Source organism: Alosa sapidissima, chromosome 12, assembly GCF_018492685.1.
Source record: "Alosa sapidissima isolate fAloSap1 chromosome 12, fAloSap1.pri, whole genome shotgun sequence".
NCBI classification, from domain to species: Eukaryota; Metazoa; Chordata; class Actinopteri; order Clupeiformes; family Clupeidae; genus Alosa; species Alosa sapidissima.
The window spans coordinates 20,618,822-20,643,484 of NC_055968.1; the positions used below are offsets into that span (position 1 = coordinate 20,618,822).

Sequence of the window (24,663 nt, forward strand, 5' to 3'; positions counted from 1 at the left end):
GTAGAGGTGCATTTCAACAGAGCAGTAGTTCATTAAATCTAACACTTCTTTCTTTTTCCCCTTTTTCTTTTCCATTTCCTTTTCTTTTCTCCCAATCCTGCAGGAGGAATGAACCTGTAAGCAGGCCTCACTCCTGGCATTCAACCAAGTTCAACGAGGGCCAATCGGAGACGTCCAAAGCACAGTCAACACCCTCGCCAGTCTGGCAAACAAGATATGATGCAAGGTGACTCATGATTTAGTGAAGTAATCTTCAGTTTTACTTTTAAGCTGCCAAATTGGCCCGTGTTAAGTAAGAAAAGGTCAGGTCATCATCCTGCTTGCAGCTTATCTTGAAAAATTATATTTGTACTTAAATCATAGCAATAATAATAATCATAGGATGCTTATTTTAATTAACAACGCAGCATCTAAGATACAATGTCAGCCATGGGTACCTCTGCAAGTATTTGTCAATGTTGATTTAATCTTTAACACAGAAAACAATGAAAGAGCATCACCTAGTGCTTCTAGGGACTCCATCTCTTTGGAACTGTTTCCTTTGTTCCTGTATGAATATTTTTGGCCTATAACAACCACAAATTTTGAGGCAAATTAAACTATAAAATCAGGATATACAGTGTGAGTTTATTAGTTTGCAGGGAAAAAAGCCACCATTAGAGTCCTAATCGATCGAACTCACTTAAAGGAATTATCCGGAGTAAAATGCACTTTAGATCAATTTACGGATGATTGGGAGTACATACAGATGATTGGGAGAATCCTACGGACTTTCCCCTAAAGATACCAGCTGCAGCAGCAACAGCAACATTTCCGGAAAGGTACTGGCTTGATGAAATTCATTCTTGACTCTCTATCCGACCACTTAAAGACCTCGGGATACTTCGGTTTGGCTTTAGGGACCCTCTACTCACTACCACGTAAGTGTAATGTTGATTGGAACTGTAGAAGAGGTATAAAAATAGCGCTTTGTAGCGGCGAAATGACATGCCCTGGTCACTTCCAGGCTAACAAGTTTAGACTAAAAACGGTAAAATCGAACTTTCTCAAAACACATCCGAACGACATGATTTTGATGTCAACTCAACGTATGTACCCCCAATCATCCGTAAATTGATCTAAAGTGCATTTTACTCCGGATAATTCCTTTAAACAGCAAACTGCCACATAGGTCTATTTAACCCCTTTTCCCTTCCTGCCTTCTCTATAGTTCATCCTCAACGGATCTCTCATCTGGCTGGGACCAGACAAACCTGCGCCGAGTGTCTGACCAGTTCAGTTCTCTGGGCAGCATGGACAGCCTAGAGCACGCGCCCCACCCTTACCCACCTGGGCGTCTGTCTCCAGGGAAGTCCAACAACAACAGCGTGGAGCACCTCGGAGGCGGCAAACGTGACTCAGCATACAGCTCTTTTTCCACGAGCTCTGGCACACCAGATTATACCCTTTCTAACAGTAACGCAGCCTCCACTGAAAACATGCTTTATAAGGTCAACCAGTGGGATTCGGGAAGTAGGCACACCAATGGAAGGCATAGTGTTGGTGAAGGGGTGCGGCAGGATGAGCGTCCAGGCTACCTACAGTTGCCCTCGGGCACGGGAAGTGGCGAGCCACCCAGGACTGAGGAACAGTCAGGCTCCCGGCACTCAAGCTCGAGTCGAACCAACTTTGGACCTGTGTGGCACGTGCCAGACAAGAGGAAGACGTCAGCCCCTTCCCCTCCGCCACCTCCACCCCCAACCCGCAGCGATAGCTTTGCTGTGACCAAGGTCCACGAGAAAGGAATGGTAATCGCTTACCCAGAAGCCCCGGGGGCTCATGCACAATTGAAGTCTCAAGGCAAAGGGTTAGACTATCAAGGTAGCGAGAGGGGCTCGGAGGCTCGCCGTAGTTATATTCCAAGTAAAAATGACATTGTCAGTCCCTACATTTCAGGAGAGGCCTACAGCCAGCCGCAGTTGAACTCCAACAAGACATACTCTTTCTCCAGCACTGACGTACGAGTTGGTCTCCCGCCAGCTTATTCCCACACGCCCTACCATCAACGACAGTACAGTGATGAGAGCACTTTACATGCCCAGGCCAGGGCTGTGTCAGCACCCAGAACTAAGAACATCAGTGGTTACTACAGCAGCATGCAAGAGCTGCCCACCAACAACCACTCTCAGATCTACAACCAGAACCAAGGAAAGACACCAAGCACTTCTTTATCCTCAAATGCCATCGATCAGAACGCAGACAGCGGAGGCCACAGCCGGTACTACTGTGTTACTTCTAGACAGCCACAGTCAGTATCCCAGGCCTCCATAGCAAAGATGGAAGACTGGAAGGCTGGTTCTAGTCCAGAGATGGCACAAGGTGGAGGGGAGAGGAATTCTGTCAGTGCTCAAGGGGGGGTTAGTAAACCCAAGTATCCTCCAACTCAGGTACTACAGTACAACCTAAACAGTAATGGACAGTGCAAGCAAGGGGAGAACCAGTACTCTGCTATCAGCCCTGCTAGTTCACTGGAAGTATCAAAGGTAACACTAAATGTTGAGCAGAGGTCAAGTCAGAGAAGGAACAGTGGGCCCGTTTCAGAGCCATACTACATGAGCTATCCACCGAGTAAGCAAACTGAACAGAGGAGGACTTCTGGCGCTCCAGCGGCAAAGGAGCCTGCCCAGGAGCTTTGGCAGCCCCAGGGGCAGATTAAGATATGCCCACAGAAAACGCCCATGCTGCACTCCCTTTCCAAAGGAAACTCTGAGCAGGATGATGGAGCCCCAGGCAGTGGAGCTGAAGGATCAAAGGAAGTTGTGGAGATTGTCAATGGCAAGCAGGTACGTCGCACTGATCGGTTCGCCACCACACTGCGCAATGAGATCCAGATGAAGAGGGCTCAGCTGCAGAAGAGCAGAAGTGCCGCTACCCTGAGTTCCACCGAGGAGGCCGAGGAGACGCCAGACCATTCGCCAACCTCAGCCGAAGGGTCCTTCACAAGCTCTTATAAAGACCATCTGAAGGAGGCACAGGCCCGGGTCTTGAAGGCCACCTCGTTCAGAAGGAGAGACTTGGAGCCGGTATTGCTTGAGCATCCTGAGCCCCAGCTGCCAGGTCCTCCCACCACAACAGCCATTAGTCGTAAAGAGGGAGCCTCCCTGCCCAGTGTCTCCGAAGTCCTGCAGACAAAACCTGCGTCCGCTGGTGGCCAGGTGTCCCGCATCGGGTCACGGAAGCGCATTCCTGCAGACAAGAAGGTGCGATCGTTCTCCGAGCCGGATAAGATTCACGAGGTCGGAGTTGATGAGGACCCCCCATGCCCCCCAGACAGTGCTGTGTCCTCAGCAGGGCGGCGCAAGCTCTACGAAGCCACAGGAAAGCCAGCCTTTCCCAAACCACTTCCTAAGCAGCCACAGCAACATGCCTCCGATGACCGCAGGGTGACCAGGCCTGGTGGTGGAATGCCACAGCCAGGGCAGACCGAGGATGTCACAGAGAGAAAGCGTTCTGGAACTCCTCCGCAGGGCAGTTCCATGGAGGGCCAAGATGGCCTCAGCTCAGTGCAGGGGCTGGAGAACCAGAGGTTGGGCACGTTTGCAGAATATGAAGCCACATGGAACATCCAGAGGAAACCCCCGGAGTCAAAGCCCACAGGAAGGTATCACTCTGCAGATAACATCTTGGACCCAGCTGTGGAGGAGAGAAGTAAACCACCATGTGTTCACGAGAGGTCCAGGTCCTCCCCCTCTGCTGACTTCTATGGCCAGGTAAACTAGTGTTTTGTTTATGCTGGACTAGTTTAACTTTCCCACTGTTTACCTATAATTTAACACCCTGAAAGCTTTGGTGTTGGTGGGGATTTACACTGCTCTTTTGAGACGCTAGGTCCCTCAAGATGAATGAGTAGCCATGCCTTGTTTAGACAGGTCGACACAGTGAGTAATAGGAGAATGAAAGAAGACGCTAAGTCAAACATTAATCCAGGTTTGCCTATAAAGACACACCCGCAGACGTAGTGAAGCATGCAGAAGGAACACTCAGAAGGAGAAGGAGCTGACAGAGCAGCAGTAAAAAGAAGTGAAAGGCTGCAGACAACAATAGTCACGTCATGCAGACAAGGTTATTGCACTCCAAGTCGAGGATGGGGTTGGTGTTCTAGTCTCAGGTACTCGACTGTTTAAGTGTTCTGAAGAACCGCTCGTGTGCTCTTTATCCTCACAGAACATCCCAGTGCGAGGACGGAAATCAGCCGAGTACGCGCACACAGAGAGCAAGCTCTCCGAGCTACAGAGGTCTGGTACAAGGTAAGGAGTCAGTCTTGTACAAGTCTCAATGCAGTCTCAATGTCTGCTGAAAAAAGTTTCTTTTGTTGGCATTTATTTGGGAGGATTTAGTCTCACTATTGATATTGCACTGATAGTATCACAAAGCTGGTCTTGATTGTTTAATAATATTTAGTAGGCTTTTAGATCTTTGTTGTGGCATCCGTGTGGGTAGACCCGAAAGAGATTATGCTGGGATCTAAGTAAAACCTAAATGGCTAATGCTAACAGCTTCTATTAAGAGCCTTTGGTTTGAGAGAGAGAGGAATCCAACCCCGTGGGGCGCCTTGCATGCTCGAGATCATAGAGGAACAGACCACTCTTTATGGCCTGGGGTAGACGGTTGGCACGGCCACAACCCAGCTGTGACAACACAGGTCATCTGCACACTGACTGGGCTTTGTATGGAGACGGGTGGCTCTGAAGTGTGGGCTGCAGCGTGATACAAGAGGAAGTGTCTTATCAGCTCAACCAGGAATACCACAGAGACCGCGGCACACAGGGACAAGATTGCAGAGTTTACTACGCTAGGAGCTGGAGGAGTTAGGAGTTCTCACTGCTTAGCATTGGCCCACCTTTTGGTTTATTTGTTATGTAGACCAGATCAATGTTATCAGTAGTTTTTTTTTTTTCCACATTTAAGCCACTGCGTGTCCATTACATAAATCTGGCACAAATCTGCCACAAAATTATATGTTTTAGCCTGTGTTATGGAAGGTATTCCTTACTCATTCCTAGTTTTTAATTGCTGGAGCCCAGATTTGCTTTATGACATGTCCACACATCCTGAGAAAGGGCTTTTTGTTTGCCCCTCTGGCATCTTAGGGAGAATAAAAGTTGCCTGCAGCATATTTGCAATATGAACATGTGCCCATTACACAGAAGAGCCATTTGATGCCAGCGTAGGGTGACCTAAATGCTTAATTCAATGAGAGTGCGGAGAACAGGGCCCTTTGAATATGACAACATTCCCTGTGAGCACTAGAAAAACGCCTTTGTGTGCACACCAGCAGCCCTGCTGCGGTTGAATAATACATTAGGATGGTACCAAGCCGCTGGACTCCAGTCCCAGCTTGATGCCATCCGTCTCGAGCCACAGTGCCACAGTAATTATGCAGCAGCACACCCTTACCTTACCCCTATGTTTCTCTGCATGTGCTAATTAGTGTCTCTGCTACTTCAGCCTGAACTCGGTGGTCTGCAGTGACAGAGATGAGGGATTTGCTACTTAGAGTGTGGCTAGTCGGGATGCCACATTGATGACCCCCTAAGCTACACTATTTGGATGAATTGCGTCACTGAAAAGATTAGAGGGGCCCCTGACAAATGCTTTTCAATGAGTCTTGATTACGTCATTTTTATTGAAACATTTCGGAGAACTTCGGATTGGATTCAGTTGGTGCAGTGGGCATTGTAGGTGTGAACAGGTTTGTCACTGTATGCTCTCTGGGTGGAGGCTGTGTGATGGTCATGTGGAGCCTGTTTGCTGACCTGTCATGTGATCGGCAGGAACCAATGAGTGTAATTCTTACGCAAACACATGACATCATGCTGCTTTGGGGCACACAATAATGGCCTAATTTAGGTGCTGTTATTCAGTGGCTTATCACTCTCCACCAACCTCTCACCTAATAACGTGAGGGCAACAATCAGAGCTCGCCCTGAGAGGGGGTTGCAGTGCGGTAATCAGTCTGTCTGTCTCCATCCATCCACAACTTGAATTGTCTTATCGTTATTAGGAAACGGTAGTGTTTGTTAGTCAAGGGATCCCTTCACTGGCAAAGCAAATATGTAAACAAAAAAAAAGCTGCAGCATTTTATTTGGGTTACCTGTTCTAGTTTCAAACGCTATGCAAGCTGTATACAGCCTTTGTGCACCAACAGGCACATACCACTAGCCCTGACCCTCAGTTATCCATCACCTAATCCAGACCATACTGTAACTTAACCCTAACCCCCCTCATACAACCCCCAGCCCTCACTAGCGCTAAATCCCTAACCCGAAAAGTCTTTTTGCTCATTGTCAGCAGAAGGCAGACAAAATGGGCTATCCTCATGCAACCCCCAGCCCTTAACAAGCATTAAATCCTAACCCTAAATGTAAGTCTTTTCGTCAGTGTCGGTAGCAGACAGAAAAAATGGCCTATCTGGCTCTCCCCCTTAACAAACATTAAAAAGTGATAAAACGGAGAGCCCTGTAAACTTTTTTTTTCACCTCAAAAAAGCCAGATTCCTTTTGTGTTTTTTTGTGTGAAGTAAAAGCCACAGTTTAAAGCCTCAGATTTTTAAAGGTTTGTCCCTTCTGTCTCCCAGGCTCTCTGTTTATGTTTCCACAGGGTGACTGCAAGGGATGGTTCTCTTTAATAACCATGTTGCGTGCAAATCCCTGCATCCATCACGTTAAGCTTTTAAATTGCACCCTATCAAGTGATCAAGTCCTGACTACTGCTTGTGTTAAAGATGTTCCAAAGTGCCGGTTTACTGCTGAAATTGCACATCCCCCTTCGCTGCTGTAAGTCACTCAGTGAAAATGGTGTAAAAAATCAAGCGCTGTCGGTGTAGCGACTTTTGATTGACCCTGTTATTGTTCACTGCCAAGTACATTTCACCAGTAGTGAGTGAGGCTCAACAAGTTTTTCCTGTATCTTTTCAGGAAAGGTCTTTTGTGTTAAACCCCCTCCACCCTCCATGGAGTGCAACCCATGGCAAGGTGTAAAGTATCCATTCTGAGGTAGCTCTGTTGACCGAGCCATCCTGTATGACTGGATTCATTTGCATAACAAAGGGAGTGTGTGGTGGTTGTTAGACCTAAGTGTGTCAGGTGAGCTTGCCTGGACCCCACCCAGATGTGTCGTGGATATCTGGGGAAAACAGATCCTGGTAGCGCCTGTCAGTGCACATTCAGGAGAGTACAGGCTTCCCTGCTCCACACGGTCACATTATGAGACTACCAGGACATAGTCTTGGCCATCGGTAAGTCCAGATATCGAACCACAAAAACATTTTGATAAAGTGTCAGTTGTTGGCTTATGGTGGTCCCGCTTCAGGGTTCCAGATTTCTAGGAATCACTCTGGTGGTTAGGTCGTCATTGCTTGGAGAGACATTATTTAACATTATGCACCCCCTATCAGGACGATTAAGAATGATTGCTAACTTTTTGTGTAATTGCTTGACTTTTAAGAGTGCTGGGTACATAAGTGCCTTAGTTGTGAATGATTTACTCCATAGAAATACCACCATGACGTTGGTTCAGTCTCTTACTCCACTGTAATTACACCTTAGCCCTTGTGTAATAAATCGGCTGGGGATGACAGAATTAAGAGGTGATGAATGAGTGCACAATGGAACAGTTGTCTTGTCTCAGTCAGCTGTCATCATATTGGGGATTCTACGATTCTCCAGGCCTGGCTCTTTTGTGTTTGTCGAGGTTTCATTTTCAGCACTCTTTTTGTCTAACTGGAAGCACACAGTCATTCGTATACATTTAAGCAAGTTTATAGCATGCATTTAGACCCTTGATAGCTTTAAATAAAAAAGCCACCCTGAAGGGCAGGTAATATAGTACAATATGTGCCTTGGAAAAGGCAGATTTGGGGCAGGATCGACCACAATCTCACAGCCGATACAGCCAGGGTAAGTAATGTAAGGATCATTGTGAAACCTCAGGAAGAAAAGTTGGTGACATTTTCCCATGTGAGCTACAACCAAACTGTTAGTCTTTCATGGACAGTCTCTGTCTGCCACTTTAGCTGAACTTTTATTTTTGAAGAGACAACTGCTGCATGGCATGGCATTTGCAGTCATCAACAGGACTTGCCTTCAATGTCTTAATTGTGTCTTATCACATCTTGCGCCTGCAGTGAATTTTTAATCTACTCTTATATTTTGTAGTGTGGATTTCCTGTTTCTTGTTAGAGGGGGACCAAAAATTCAGACCATGTTTTTCTTTCTCCCCGAGTAACCTATTGAAACACAGATGGAATCCAGTCCAGACAGCACAGCTTAATAATCTATGCTTTGGGACTAGAGTTAAAGGAAGAAGAACGGACTGATTTGTTGGGTTGAATTCTACGAGGCCAGACTTGGATCCTTATAGTATTGAACCAGAGCTCATCATACTGAAAGTATGTCCACATCAATAAACAGTCCTGCTGACAGACTTTGGCCCAGTGTGGTGGGATTTTAAAGGTTTATAGACAGGGTCTCAGATCTTGTGTAGAGCAACAAAAAAAAGAAACCTCAAAGAGTCTAGCGTATCCATAAATCAGTTCTACAATCTGTTACTTCAGCTTAAAAGAAAACGAGTTGCTACAAAAGATTGATGATCAGTAGAGAGGAGGAATGTTTTTAATAAGATGCAACAATTTTGTTATCCATCCAGCTGGCCAAGGTAAGAGTAGCAGTAAACCTGTTATGGTGTACATTTGGATGATGCATACAATACAAACATGCATAGGAGATGGCAAAGCACTTAAAATGGTCAGAAGTATTTGGGCATAATCTTTAGATGTTAAATATGGATATTGTGATTGAACTATGCTGACTAGATAAAAATTCTATAGCATTGTATTACATTTTCCCAAAGCATTCGGTGCAATCCTATTCAAGCTGCTCCTTCAATAAGTTAACTTTTTGCATTTGCTTGGTAAACCATGTGCAGTGAATCATTTTCATCAGGCAGTAGGTTTAAGAGTGTATCTCAGTTTTGTTATTTGGGCCTATTAATGTATTTCAATATACTATATGTATATTCAAAACTTAAAAGTGCATGGGACTGTCCCTTAATTTCGTGTTTGTGAAGAGGTCTAAAACCACCAATTGATCGATTTATCACTAGTGGCAATGATTTGGATTAGGTGCTGATATGACGTTGAAGAGAAGAATATAGTGCATTGCTACCTAGACTCATATTAAGGCCCGGGTTCCTACCAGATGTAGACTGGTAATAACGGTGTTGGCCGGGCACTGTGACCGCACTGCGTCTGATTACAGACTGCTGACACGGTGGCGGAGCTGCACGCCTCAGCACGCTCGCAGACACCACGTGGGTTTGCACCGCCGCAAGCGCCCATGCACTGTACCTCTCTCCTCTTTGGCATGTCGTTCGCTCCTCCGCTCCTCGCCCCACCCAAAAAGCTACCATCACTCGGCAGCACCAGCCCTGACTCCCCACACCCAATGGCAATCGGAAAATGAAAAAGTAGCCTACTTAAGTCTTGTGTCCCGTGTCAAATACGTAGGAGAGCCTCCTCTTTTCAGTGCCACTGCTGCAAGTGTGCAGGATGTCCTGGGGAATATTTTGGGAAACAGGCCCCTTAATGACCATTGTGGGGTTTTTTTGTTTTAGACAAGCAGCTAATTTGTCCCCTTTTCACCACCACCATTCATACATTTTGTGTTGTCATTGACAGTCCTCGTACTCCAAATATGTGATAAAAAATCAAGAAGGCTTTCTTTAAAAACCACACACACACACACACACACACACACACACAAAGCAGTTGTCCGTTCCCCAAGAGCCTGGCGAGGCTGTGGGAACACAAATATGCCGTCTGCTGCGGTCGCAAGGCTGGACATCAGCAGCCAGGCACACACACAGGCCGAGATGTGGGATAAATGTCCTCTCCTATCGTTTTACACCAGACACAGTGGAGCTTTGTGTGCCGCGTGCACTCTGATGAAGAGTTGTACTCTAGGCAGGCCCAGAGAAAAGGAAGGTTTGTTTGTAGCAGCCCTCAGATGTCGCATGGTCCTCAGCTCAATGGCTAACATATCTTAGAAATGTATTACTGAAACGAGATCTGCACTAGTCAGCACTTGGGAGAAAGTGTGTGTGTGTGCGAGTGAGTGATAACCCTACAGTGATGTTCTATTTCTTGTCTCAGGTTGTCTGGCAGAGGACCTAGCGAGTTGCGCGTAAAACCGAAGCCTGTAGAACCCGACCAGTTCCCAGACCTGCCCCCTCCTCCTCTACCACCTCTTCCACCTCCTCCTCCCCCAGCACCTTTGGAGAACCTCGACTCCCCAGCGTGGGACGCCCCTCTCCCTCCTCCCCCTAGTCCTCCTCCAGCCACGCTCCTCCCCGACCCAGTCGACCCTGCTCCACCTCACCTGCACCTGCACCCGCAACCCTATCCCCAAACCCTCTGGAAGAGACAAGTGCTGCCCCGCCCGGACAGGTACCAGCATCCAGACACTGCACCCTCCCTCCCCGACCCACCCCCCACCCCCCTCCCCTTTTCCGGCTTTCAGGGCGGAGTCCTGCATTTCCACTCCCCCAACACCGAAGCTGACCCCGCCCTCTGTCCACACAGGGATCTGGAGATACTGAAGAAGGAGGAAGAGGAGGAGGAGGAGGAGGAGAAGAAAGAGGAGGCGGAGAAGAAAAAGGAGGAGGAAAAGCTGGAGCTGAAGCCGGAGCCTGCGCTGCCCCCGCCCCCGCAGCAGCCCTCGCACGGGGCCCCGGCGCTGGCCAAGCCCACCATGGAGGGCCAGCGCTCACCCTCGCCCCAGTTCTCTCCCCAGAGGCTGACCGACAAGCCCCCCGTCTCCCTGCAGGATGAAGCCCCTGAAAGGTAAGAGCTGGGCTCCGCCCGACCCCGACCCCCCCCCAACCCGTCGCCCGGTTGTTGGTTGTTGCCCGGTCCTGTCTGTGACCGGCATCTTTTTCTGTCTGCTCGAGCTTCTCACATTATGTGAATTTTCCTCGTTCCTCTTTCCTCTCACTCACTCACTCTCTCTGACCCCTCTCTCTCTCTCTCTCTCTCCCTCTCTTTGTATCGCCCTCTCTCTCTTTCTCCCTCTCTCTCTCTCTCTCTCTCTCTCTCTCTCTCTCTCTGTCCGCACATCCTGCAGAAGTGCAACAGCAGCAGTGGAGTTTTCCACTTCTAAAACCACACAGCTGGGTTGCTGTTTTTTTTTCTTCTTTTCTTTTTCTTTTTTTCCCCCTCCTGCTGCTGGAGTCTTAAATTTATCACTGGAAAGAGTCTGTCTCTCCAGCCCAGTAATTTAATGACGGCGCTCCACCATGTCTGTCCTTATTGTATTCATACACATACAAGAGGCTTATTGATAGCCCTCCGCACTGTAAGCGGCATGCTTGTGTGTGTGTGTGTGTGTGTGTATGTGTGACTGTCTTTCTGTATGTATGTTCTATTCATGAAGCATGTTTAAGGCTGCCATGGACAGGTCATGTTTCAAGTTTCAAGTCTTAAATTGTCATCGTAGAGTGCTGTGGGTTTTTCTTTTTTGTGTTCTCTTTTTTCCTCTCCTCCTCTCCCTTTGCACACTGGGTCTCAGGGAAGGGCTGCTTTAGAGATTTGTACAGTGCAGCATTCCGGCCGCGGTGGAGCCAACACACTGGGAGGAGTCCGGCAGCCTTGGCGTGCCAGGACGTTGGGCATGGGAAAATGGAGAGAGAGAGAGAGAGGGAGAGAAAAATAGAGAGAGAGAGGGAGAGAAAAAAAGCGAGGAGAGCGCCTTAATGTCATCATGTCATATGACTCTTAATCAGTTTCTCCGTATGGATGGGCTCTCCCCGCTGACTGTACTGTGCGCCTGCTTCTGAAGAGTCTGCTGGGGAATTGGCTCCTCAGCCATTCCTAACTGACACATTTAATGCTGTGGTCTGTGCCGCGTCCTAGGCTGACCTTTGCAAAGGAATTATTTTATTTCGCATTATTATTGGCTCATTTTACAGCCCTTTTCCTGGGTGGTTGTTTTTTTTTTTTTTTTTTTTTTTTAAATGGGTGGATGTATGGTGAGCTTAAAGCTCAGTGCTTATGTTTGTGTGTCCTTTTGGCTGCTTTGATGACAGGATGGAGAGGGTGAGTGAGGACAACAGCGCTGCCAGAAAAGTGCCCATCAAGATCGTCCATGCCGAGAGCGACACGGAGAAGGAGAGCAGGCAGTACCTCCACCCTCACAACGTAGCTGGTGGTGGTGGTGGGGCCAGCGGGACAGGCAGAGAGGCCCCTCAAGCTCCCTTGGGCCCTGGAGCCACTCACCTGACCAGCCTGTCCGGCCCCGAGCAGTCGTACTCCGTCTTCAGTGCCTACTCACGACAGCAGAGGGACCACGGCCCAGAGCCCAGGTCTGCCGCCGACATGGGGGCCCAGAGGGAGCCGTCTGAGCCCAGGAGAGACCCGCACAAGGGCCCCCAGGCCGAGCACAGGCCCTCGGAGGCCCCAGCAGCACCGCCGACAGATGCCCCCCACCACGCCCCTCACCCCAGCAGCAACGGGGTCCCAGCAATGTCCATCAGCACCCGGCTGCGGTCAGCGGAGGACGAGAAGAGGGATGAGCTGGCGAGGGACATCATCGACAAGGACAAGTCCCTGGCTGACATCCTGGACCAGAGCAAGATGAAGACCACTATGGACCTGATGGAGGGGCTCTTCCCCCAGGGCGACCAGCTGCTGGAGGGGGCCCTCCAGCGGAGGAAGGCGGCCCCCAAGCAGGCCTCGCCCCGGAGCTCGGAGGAAAGGTGGGCAAGCTTCTACTCTACACCGTACTACTGGGCAGTTTGGGCAACATCAAATTCATAATGCTAAAACATCGGATGGATTTAGATTGCTGCTTTAGCCTTTTTAATAGCTGATTATACAGTCAGATTTTGATACTGAAGATGGATCAAGATTGACATTTTCTTGTTTTTTTTTTAGAACTATTTTATATTCATAATCAGTCCACCTGTATTTATGCCAGAAACTTTGATGGTGGGTTCGAATGGAGGGGTCAATTTATCAAAAAGCTCTGAAGGTCTAGTTTAGTTTTTTGGTATTGTGTTTTTCCTTTAATGAATGACATCACTCCTTGATTTCCTTTGGCTGTTGAATATGCTATATGGAATGTGAATGGTGTATCAATCAGGACTGAGGCAGTTGGACAACTGAGGCCACCTGCTGGCAGAATCAAGAAATGCGCATTGACTAATTGCATTCTCTTTTAGTCACGTTTTCTTTGCTAGAAGTTGTTTAAAAATGTTTATTTGAACAGTTTTGTATGTGTCTGATAGTCATAACATAACCTCTGTTGGTAGAGTTCAGTGCCCTTGTATCTGTTGCCTCTTTTGCCTGACCACTCTTTGATCTTGTTTACTTCAGGAAAGCGGAGGAGAGCACCATGGCAGGCGCCGTTGCCCTGGCGACCAGTTCCACCTACTACAGCACGTCCGCTCCCAAGGCAGAGCTCCTTATCAAGATGAAGGACATGCAGCAGGAAAGTGAAGAGCAGGAGGATTCAGAGGAGGAGCTTGACCACGAACTGGCCAATAAGAAGGTACTGGATACCAGTCACTGCTGTCACTCAAGTTGGGCCCGTGTTTGTTTTATTACTCGTTTAGTCATTCCCCTGTCATTCATCCACTGTTTGTCAACACTGAAGCTTTTGGAGTCTCACAGTTTAGAATATTATTTATTTTTTTGTCTTTCTTTCATTTTATTTTCACTCACTGTCTAATCTTTTTTTAGTTTGTCATTTGTATACACCTCCAATGTATTGTGTATGCTCATGAACAGCAAATCAGGAGTGTTCTCTCTCACTACCTCTCTCCACCCAAAACCCCCAGTTTCCATTTTCAACTGCTCTAAGCGATGCCACAGGTTTTTTAGGCTAAAACATTTTATGTCACTTACTGCAAGCATCACCTAACCAACCGTTAGCTGTCTGTGTCCTGAATACACTGTAAAAAAATGCGATCTCTGTGGATGTCCAGGCTCCAAAAACGGCAACAAAAACAACCTGGGCAAACCTAGCCCAAAAAAACATAACAAACTGTTCCCGCAAATCACAGACGAGATGCGCGTTTAGCGAGAGTTTCAATTGCATGGGAGCAGCACGGGAGGGAGGGGGAGGAAGTAGCGAGCTAGCTCTCTGTTTTGTTTGAAAGTCAACAGAAGTGATGTTAAGAGACGTTAACATCGCTAAGAGCACCTTTAATGATGGTCAATGACCTCTCGTCTCTGTCTCCCACACAACAGCAAGAGCTGATCGACAGCCTGAGCCGCAAGCTGCAGGTGCTGCGGGAGGCGCGCGAGAGCCTGCAAGAGGACGTGGAGGAGAACAACGCGCTGGGCCAGGAGGTGGAGGTCACCGTGCAGCAGGTGTGCAAGCCCAACGAGCTGGACAAGTTCCGTATGTTCGTGGGCGACCTGGACAAGGTGGTGAGCCTGCTGCTGTCGCTCTCTGGGCGGCTGGCACGCGTGGAGAACGCCCTCAACAGCCTGGAGGAGGACGCCTCACCTGAGGAGAGGGTGAGTAGAGGGGAGAACGAGGGAGGGAGGGAGGGAGGGAGGGAGAAGACAGATGCGGAAAAGAGAAGACTGAGGAGATGGAAAGAGAGAGGGAGGAGGAATAGAGGATGAAGAGTGGTTGAATGGCGGAAAGAGGAGATAGTGATGGACAGAGTGCAAGAGGAAGAAAGGCTAGGCTTAGGGGATAGAAACTGAGAAGGGGGAAAGAGGTCTCTGAATGGAGTCAGTATTCTGAAAGAGCTGCACTGGGTGTTAGTTTTGCTATAGCAGGTGAATGGAGCAGAAATTAGACCCAGGGGATAAAATCATGGATGGCAAGTAAGGTTGGTCTAAAAAAATCTGAAGAAAAAATAATAACATGAGGAAAGGATGTGGGTCAAATTAGAGCAGTCTTTTGTCCTGCAATTGTCCAGATCTGGGTCTGGGTCATTTAGTAACTGTGTGTCCCTCTCGTTCCTCTGTAGCGGATCCTGACGGACAAGCGCAAGCTGCTGATCCGACAGCACGAGGACGCCAAGGAGCTGAAGGAGAACCTGGACCGCCGTGAGCGTGTGGTCTACGACATCCTGGCCAGCTACCTGGACGAGGAGAGCCTGGCGGACTATGAGCACTTTGTCAAGATGAAGTCGGCGCTCATCATCGAGCAGCGCAAGCTAGAGGACAAGATCAAGTTGGGCGACGAGCAGCTCAAATGTCTGATGGACAGCCTGCCGCTGGACCAGAGGCTGCCCATCTGAGGAGACCTCTAGACAGGAGCCGCATTCGAAATGTTCACTTATTCACTCACTCACTCCCTATAGTGAATGAGTGAACATTTTGCATTTCGACCACAGCTTGTGTGTCCGACATTCCATCCAGACCTCCGTCTGGACTACTTCCTGTCCTCCTCTGTGACCCCCACCCCATCTTGACTGGGCTCAGCCCTTTCAATCTATACCAGACATGGTCTGATGTTGTTCAGACGCCACTGAGTGCTTAACTGACTCTGCTCCCTGACCACAGTTTGACCCCCGCACCAACCACTGTGTAGCTCATCTTATTTGTCTGGGCAGAGGAAAGAACTGCCATATCTTACAAAGAAACAGCCCTTAGCCACAGCTCCCTCTCTGAACTGAATAGAACTGAACTGAGCTGTCTGGGTTGAGACATTTTGCACCTTTAGGGCACTTCGGCAGACAGTGCTCCTGACCACAGAAGAACTACACTCTTGACAAACCACTGCTCGGCTTCTCACAAAATATAAGTAGCTTTCTGACCACTAGAGGGCAATGTTGAGATGGGCTTACGCGTCTGACTGACCACATGTTACATTGTTAAAGCTGTGTGTCTACATGTCTGTCACACAAACGCATACACAGACACTAAGACACACACACACACACACACACACACACACACATCTGAGAAAGTGAACTAAGGTCATTTCAGTGAGTTTCAGGGCCCACGGTTCTCTTTTTTTCAGATTCATCATGATGTTCAATGTCGCTCTCACACTCAGTAATCTTATTCAGGGACACCACTGAAGCCTGATGGTTTTTCAACAGGGCAGCACATCTCCAAAAAACAACCCAAGACTCTTAGATGGTGCATTATTTCATACCACATTGTTCTGTCTTTTTGTGTCACATCACAACGCAAAATAAAATGAAATCCATGTTTTTTTTAGTAATTTATTGTAGCCCTTTTAAACTTGTACATAAATTAGAGTAGGCTACAGTAGTCCTTTTTCCCCCACACACCTGATTTTAGCCAGGCCAAACGTATCACATCGGTCAATCACTTTTGAGTAGCTGCTTATCTCTAACATTGCATTAACTCTTACTGTAATTGCTACATTGCTACGTAACCTGAGACTTGCCTAAAACCGTTCCATGTTACTCCATTGTGGATTCAATACTTGTCTATAAAATACCAGCTGCCTTTCGCTCTGTTCCTTGTCTCATTGTGTTTTATTTCCTCTCTGTCTTCCATGCCCCATCATAACTTCTAAATTCGAAATCATGCATTTGATGATCGATAGATACAGTGCTGGCCAAAAGTGTTGGCACCCATGCTAAAGTTGACTGAAAAGAGGAATATAAAATCATCTTTTGGAAATTGATCTTAATGCCTTAAGTGAAAAATGAGGAAATATCTAACCTTTAAGGACACCAATTTTCTTAGTGAATGAATAATGTATCATAAATAAATAAATGTTCTTCCTTAAAATACAGGGGTCATAAGTATTCCCACCCCTATGTTAAATTACCATAGAGACAGGCAGATTTTTATTTTTAATAGTTAATTAATAGTTAATTATAACTATAGTTAATAGTTTTAATTAGTTTGATTTGCAACCAGCTAATAGGCTAACTGAAATAACACCCATGCCAATCTCTAGGTATGGTGAAGGGTATATGATGATGTGGGGCTATTTGAATTCCAAAGGCCAAGGTAACTTTATCAGGATGCACAGTATTCTGGATCCATGAAATAACTGGCCTTTAAAAATAAAAATCTGCCTGTCTCTATGGTAATTTAACATAGGGGTGGGAATACTTATGACCCCTGTATTTTAAGGAAGAACATTTATTTATTTATTATACATTATTCATTCACTAAGAAAATTGGTGTCCTTAAAGGTTAGATATTTTCTCATTTTTCACTTAAGGCATTAAGATCAATTTCCAAAAGATGATTTTATATTCCTCTTTTCAGTCAACTTTAGCATGGGTGCCAATACTTTTGGCCATCACTGTAGATAGAGAGATAGAGAGAGTTTTTCAGTAGCTTATACAACCATAACACAACAAACACGCATATGCACCCATATCTCACATGCATAGAAATCACTCACAGAAATGTAAAAATGAAAGAGCATGTGAAGTGATTACAAAGGTCTGGTATGGACTGACCATGTGATGCATTGACCATGATAAGGTGCTATGTTGGAGTGTGTGCAATGGTTGTGAATTAAACACAATAGAATTGCTTTAAAACAAACAAGAAAAATAATATACTTTAAGTATAAGTATATATACTCTTTTGATCCCGTGAGGGAAATTTGGTCTCTGCATTTATCCCAATCCGTGAATTAGTGAAACACACTCAGCACACAGTGAGGTGAAGCACACACTAATCCCGGCGCAGTGATCAGTGAGGAATAAGTGATATGATGGTAGGGGCTGAGAGAGATGGGCTCATGCTGAAAAGTCCATTTCTCCCCTCCCCTTTTGTGTGCCATTGAAAAGTTGGATGGCCCTGGGGACTAAGGACCTCATCAACCTGTTTGTTGAGCATGACAGTGACAGAAGTCTGCCACTGAACATGCTCCTCTGTTTATTGAGTCATTGTCCATGATCGCCAGCACCCTGCTCATGGTCTGTTTCTCTGCAGTTGTTGTGAGTGACTCCAGCTCAATGCCAACAACAGAGCCAGCTTTCCTTACCATTCTGTTCAGTCACCCAGCGTCCCTCTTAATGCTGCCTCCCCAGCACACCACAGCATAAAAGAGGACACTGGCTATGGCAAACTGGTAAAACATCCAGAGGAGCTTACTGCAGACATTGAATGACCGCAGCCTCCTCAGGAAATAAAGCTGACTGCCCTTTCTGATAGACAGATAGATAGATAGATAGATAGATAGATAGATACTTTATTGATCCCCAAGGGTAAATTCAAGATATACAGATACAGTGCACAACACAGATACAGTGCATCTGTGTTGGCTGACCAGTCCAGTTTATTGTCCATGTGTATCCCCAGGTACTTATTTGCTGACCACCTCCACATTGACCCCTTCAATGGAGACTGGCAGCATAGGTGGCTTAGATCTCCTGAAATCCACCACCATCTCCTTGGTATTTGGGTTCAGCTGCAGATGGTTGAGCCTGCACCATTGCACAAAGTCATCCACCAGGTTCCTGTACTCGTCCTCTTGATATATGATAACTGGAAAGTCCAGTTAGGTTGACATTAGATATAGAGGAACTACCAGAATCTCAGAATCTAGCTTCACATTGCATTCAGCATAAGAGATAGACTCATTTGTGTGTGTGTGTGTGTGTTATGGAATGTGTGATAACATTTATTTAAATTATATTGAGCCTTAAGTGCTTTAGTACAGTTCACAAAATAAAGGTTAACATCCGTAAGTATGCCTATATCGCCCATACTTAAGTAGTGGCAATTACTTGAGTGAGCAATCACACACCCCTTTTAAAACAATGAAATACATTTCCATTTTTATCTACAGTGCAATGCAATGAGGTGGTGTAATATTTAACAGTTTCTTAAGGCCCTAACACAGAACAAGTGAGACCTTGACAAGTTCAAGGCACGCCTGATTGTAAAACTTACCATGTAGTCATAGTTGCATTTCAGTGTGTGTGTACATATATATACTTATCTAGCAAAATAAAATCATTTGAATTTCATACTTAGTCCAGATGCACCTGATCTGACCAATATGACTTGTGTATACAGCTGTAGTGTCATAAGAGCAGGTGTAGAGCTACCAATAAAGGTCACCTGATGCGGCACACCCCTCCCCTTCTGCTTTGGAGATGCCGTGTTTAATGGTAAGTCAATCATTAACCCAGGCTATATTGACTCTGAGCGTGTTACTTTGGAAAGGGGCTTTGTCCAAGCGCTGCTCTGAAAACAGCAGCCAGTTGTGTTTACCTCGTGTCCTGCTGTTTCGGTAGCAGTTTACTGTCCACCACTGAATTTCAAGAGCTCCATCTTGTCAAAGGTACGGTAACTTTCTTTCTTTTCATTTCTGTGTTCTGTTTAAATGTTTTTTTTATTGTGTTTCTCTTAGCTTTTGACGCCATCCATTTCTGGCAATTATGTATCACTGGAGATTAGGGAAGTGTAGCATAAAATAATTCTAATGACAATTCTAATAATTGTCTTTTTGCTCTCTCAGTGTTGGCCGCTCCAACCTGCTAGGAATGGTGATAAGAATCAAGATTCCTTGAATTTCCCCTTGAGGATCAATAAAGTATCTATCTATCTATCTATCTATCTATCAAGAGATAAATGTCCTCTTGGAACCCAAGTTTCAGATAGGGTGTGCTATATTACCGTCAATTAAAATGATTACATCACAACCTCTCAAATGTAAACATAGTTAAATCTACTAATGTTCCTCAATCGATTTTGCATTATTATTCACATTATTATTCACTGTCTATCCAATGTAAGTGGTTTAGATGCCTTGTGCCGAGAAAAGGGGAAGTATATTTCCGGACAGGAAGGTTGCCACTATACGCCCTCTTCCAAGTATGCCATAGCGTTCCATGGTGCTGTCTTATTGGAGTTTTACAGCATATGAAGAGTTAACACACTGTTACAATTCCCCCATCTCCAACTCATCATGTTGGAGCGCTGAGTTACAGTAAATGACTTTTCAGGTTTAGCTTAAGGCATTCCTGAGCCCCAGGTGTGCACTCAGTCATGCAGTGATTCTCCCGGCCTCTCTTGAGTTTACTGCTGGCTTGAGTTTCACTGTTTCAGTGTGTGGTTTTACTCAGGAATGCTGGACGGATTCGCTGAAAGTTGTAACTCGTATCATAGTTAAGGATGTATGTTTAGTACACAGTAAATGTAATTCCTACTTTTACGAGGCACCGACCTCTGCATTTGACAACAAACCATTGTCTTTCTGAGTTGAGTTCCCCTTTTTAAATTCAGGTAGAGAAGTTAAAAAATCTTGCGCAATTGCCAGTAGAACATTGACTGCAATGCATCCATTTGAGTGGATTTTAGTCAAATACATCTGCACAAATTGTTTTCTTCATGCACATCTCTTAACTCACATTTTCTAAACAGATTTTTACTCTTCTCTCTTGGCACAGGCAGTGTTATTGTCCACTCAGAATGATGTCCACTCAAAACTGCTGTCTTTTCTCTTTCCTCAGGCCCTCTAGGTTCAGTCCTCATGAAGTCCTCAGTGACTGAGAGGACCTGCTGCCTCCCCTTGGAGAGTGAGTGAGTGAGTGAGTGAGTGAGTGAGTGAGCGATCTCCAGATCTCTAACTTCCCGTGTCCCCCTTGCGGCGAGCGTGATGGCTTACCTGGCCCACACGGCCCATCTGCAATTCCTGGGCCTGCTACTGGGCATCCTGGGCTGGATCCTGATCATGTGCAGCGCCGGCATCAACGAGTGGCGTTTGTGGTACGTGTCCGATAAGTCGGTCATCACCTCCGGGGTGGCCTGGGTGGGCGTGTGGCGCGCCTGCTTCTACTCTCACATCATGAGCACGGCAGAGTACTGCCAAGCCCTGGCCATCACAGACTCCTTCCTCCCTGCGGACATCGTACTGGCTCAGGTTCTCATTATGATGGCCGTGGTTACGGGCATTATCGGGAACCTCACGGCTGGCTATGGGATGAGGAAGGTCTACTTTGGGCTGGGGAGGCGCCGGGCCATAAACTTGACCTTCTGGTCCGCGGGGGCGATGTACCTGTTCACGGCCACATGCTCCCTTGTGCCTTTGTTAATGAACACAGTGGCGGTGCTGAACAACGACACCATCACCTTCCCCCCGGAGTATTACTTCCCTCCGGCCCCAACGAGCCAGGGCATTGGCTCAGGAATCGGGCTTGGCATCGGGGCCTCTTTCCTGGTTGCCTTCAGCGGACTGCTCTTCCTTGTCTACAGGTACCCCAAGAAGGACCAGCAGCCCAATGCTGAGGTCAGCACGGAGGGTAACGGCTACCTTGTTGACTCAAAGCCTTGGTCGTCTGTGGGCCTAAGGTCTATCACTGAGGGCAGAGAAGAGATCAGTGCCAATGAGGGGAAGGACAACCCAGCCTTTGAACTAGAAGAAAACTGATCTTCACCATCAACTCCAGGTAGCAATGGAGAACCTGAGTGGTTCTCAGGCTGAGAAATTGGACACTTACTTTATAAAAGCTGTGAATGCTAAACAGTCCCACCTCTTATTTTGCAACAGTGCTACACTAGGACTTTAGATGTGAAAGATTGCTGCACATTGCCTGCCTGCACAGATTTATTATGACTTTTGAATGGATCAGTACATTCTCAGCTCTCCAACACGTTACATTTCATTCTCTGATAGTGTTCAATCCAGAACTAATTTCCTCTGCTCAAATGTATTTATTTCATGAAGATATTTCAAAACAAACAGTCAAGTTCATAATACAAATTAAAGGGAAATTAAATTCACTCGGGGATGAATTATATGAGTCTATTGTTTGTCTATGGATCTCATTATTTTTGGGGATATACTAGTTTGGAATTACTGTGGAATTTGATATTGTTTATTGATAAATAAATATGGCTGTTTAGTTTGGAATTTATCCACTAAATCATTTTTTTGTGCTTTCATGCAATCTGCAATCAGTTTTCATTCTTGATTCAGCAAAGTGTCCGTTTCTAGTCTGGACAACACCGCTGAGGCTCAGTCATTCTCCCTCACAGCACACCAGATAAACTTTACAGTTGTCAGCGCTAGTATGGGTGATATAATCTTTAAGAGAGATGGGGTCCAGCGTTAGGTAAGGTGAGCACAATTACCCAAGTGCCCCATGCTGGCCATGGCCTGCCCCGCTGGGGAGCCTAATGAAGTCTGCCAGGGCCTCCCTGAGCGATGTCGGCTCTTATTAGGGATTTTTGTCCTCCGCTGGCCCTCATTGACTCCTGTTTTCAGGCGTGCCAAAATGTAATCTTATCAAAATTAAATATTAATTTCGACAGCAATCTCTGTGAGAAGTACATGATTTGCTGTTGTTACAAAACCGCCTAATCCCCCTGGATCATACAATAAGGGGAAATTATTTCTTGCCAATTAAAATTGATTTTATATCCAGTGGGGAATTGGCATGCTGCTGCGCCGACAGCACAGTGTTCTTTGAAATAAATCTCATCAGGGTGTTTGTCCCATTATAAATAATGTTTTACATCCCACTATTTTGTATTGTAATAGTGGCAATTAAAGTTCCGATTTCTATAGTTCATAAATCATGGTGCATTCTAATAGCTGTGGTTTGGGGACCTATTAGTGGCAATTAGACAAAAGCCAATTCAAACCAACAAATCATGAGAGTCTTTTTCTCTCTGCCCTGTCATCAGGGCTTCTTCTAAAACCGAAATTGTATAGTTTCATTGTCCAAACGTGAAACCTAGAGACAGACAGTAGGCATGGACTGAGGCATCCCCTCCTCCTCCCTCTCTGCCTGGCTTGGGGCCTCTCTCACGGGCCTGAGGTATTTTACTCCCGTGACTCGCCGAGTGGAGGCTGTTGTTGGCAGAGCGGTGAGGCCTGTCGTCGTGATGCTCTCGGGGTGGAACGGAGCCTCCCATCACAACTTGTGATTGTTGCCCAATGAGAGGTCAGAGTCTCTCTCTCTCTTTCTCTCTCTCTCTCTCTCTCTGCACCGGGGGTGGCAAGGGCTCAGAACAAAAGAGCCTGTTGAGCCCATCCTGCTCAGCTCCACTGCAGAGTGGATGGACCTGCCAGGCTCGGCATTGACGTCAGTACTACTATGATGTGGTACGGCTCAAATTAAGGCAGACGACTGTGCCACTTCAGGGGAACCTGGAAAGTTCTGACATAGGAAGACATATATATATGCTCCACCAACCAAAACACTCACCATAAGGAGGTCTGAGCAAGAATAGTGACGTTGGAGCTGAACAGAGAGAAAGAAAAACATCCGTTCAGTCACACTGCATAAACTCTCTCTCCTGTTTTCATCTTTGTTATCATTCATTGTGAAACAGTATGGGCAGTATGGTATGGTATGGTGTGGTGTGGTGTAGTGAATGATTCACTGCAATTCTACCTCTCACTCATTATTCCAACTACAAAGATAAGTCAAAAGAGGGCCAAGGGTTAAATCAATTTTTATCTTGGTTAGCTCAGCAACTTCTTATCCATTCAGATATAATATATCAGTAATGAGAAGACAGTACAGTAATCATCGTTGTGGTATAGACTATGGCTCATGGCATTCGAGGCTGTGGTGAAGAGTGTCTCCTGGTAATCGTGGTTGTGGTGCAGTTTATGTATCACTTATTTATTCCCAGGAAATTAAATGATATACCACATTATTACTTGCTTGCTAGTAATTGCTAAATAGCATTTGATCTTTTTTACTTAATATGCTAAGGGTCGCCTTTCCATGTATGTGAAATGTCAAGCCGTAAACTTGCATGGGAAGATTAGGATGCAATTACGATGGCCTCTTGAGATATTGAGAAAACGTTTTCACTTTCTTACCAGTAGATCATAGTGTAACAATTGGGAGATAGGAAGATGTATATCTGAAAATAACCTTCACATCACTGCACTCTCAGAGATCGAGTTTATGACTGTCATTTACTTTTGTTGATCATTAACCTTAAGCAACAACGCGGACTGTTATGCCTTTTTATAAACACCATAATAATAGCAACATGGAAAGTATATATTTAGTGCACACTATGAAACTCATACAAAGATGCACACATAGGCCTAGACACAACACATGATCCTTGTGTGGAATAGAGAGTGGAAGGGATGGAATGAACTAGGAGCTTGATCGGAATGCTGAGGATATGTGTGGAGCGTGACCATTAGACCTTGGGCAGGAGCCAAACACACATTATTAATGTCTATTTTGGCATCTTTGGCAAAGACATGCCACTCTGGCATGGCAGGCAGGCCTTACCACTTCCTCCCTGCCAGCTTATCTGTCAATAGGCCCCTGAGGCCCTCACCATGGCCACCCACTTCACCTCCGGGCTTGAAACCGCCATTGTGATAATATCTCCGATTCTAATTATGTTTTATGCTAAAGCACACGAAGACATACTTGGTGGGTGGACTGTCATCATGCTGATTTGCTAACTTCGTGATTGCTCTTTAATTGCCCAGTTGACAAGAATTAAAGAGAAACATTTTATTGCTAGTAGTTTATTTTGTTTGAGATGAAACAGATCAGCACTCCGGTCACTGAGTGAAGAGAATGACATTGATCACAATGGAATGTGTCAGATTTATGCGATATCATCTCATATTGTGCCCTCAGATGCTCCTCTATAATGTGTTTACAGTTACCTTAATGGGGATGGAACCGTGCCATTTCCCATACACAGTCTTCAGTCACTGTCAACT

At 46.2% G+C, this 24,663-nt stretch overlaps 2 protein-coding genes across 6 annotated transcripts in view; both read left to right on the forward strand.

Moving 5' to 3' along the window:
- shroom2a (shroom family member 2a) overlaps window positions 1-16,490 on the forward strand; it is a 44,572-nt gene extending 28,082 nt beyond the window's left edge. For 3 of the 5 annotated variants that reach the window (XM_042112045.1, XM_042112048.1, XM_042112049.1), the window contains 8 exons: window positions 104-226; window positions 1,211-3,749; window positions 4,204-4,286; window positions 10,191-10,880; window positions 12,122-12,790; window positions 13,410-13,584; window positions 14,286-14,558; window positions 15,023-16,490. In XM_042112045.1, coding sequence (XP_041967979.1) covers window positions 104-226; window positions 1,211-3,749; window positions 4,204-4,286; window positions 10,191-10,880; window positions 12,122-12,790; window positions 13,410-13,584; window positions 14,286-14,558; window positions 15,023-15,295 — 4,825 coding nt within the window. In that variant the 3' untranslated portion in view covers window positions 15,296-16,490. The remainder of the gene's footprint in view (window positions 1-103; window positions 227-1,210; window positions 3,750-4,203; window positions 4,287-10,190; window positions 10,881-12,121; window positions 12,791-13,409; window positions 13,585-14,285; window positions 14,559-15,022) is intronic. The other 2 variants (XM_042112046.1, XM_042112047.1) reach the window with 2 other exon arrangements.
- Window positions 16,491-19,130: 2,640 nt separating this feature from the next.
- cldn34a (claudin 34a) lies at window positions 19,131-21,731 on the forward strand. Its single transcript, XM_042056883.1, has 2 exons — window positions 19,131-19,290; window positions 20,462-21,731. Exon 2 carries the CDS (start codon window positions 20,608-20,610, stop codon window positions 21,376-21,378), a length of 771 nt encoding a protein of 256 aa, XP_041912817.1. The 5' UTR covers window positions 19,131-19,290; window positions 20,462-20,607; the 3' UTR covers window positions 21,379-21,731.
- Window positions 21,732-24,663: the final 2,932 nt, after the last annotated feature.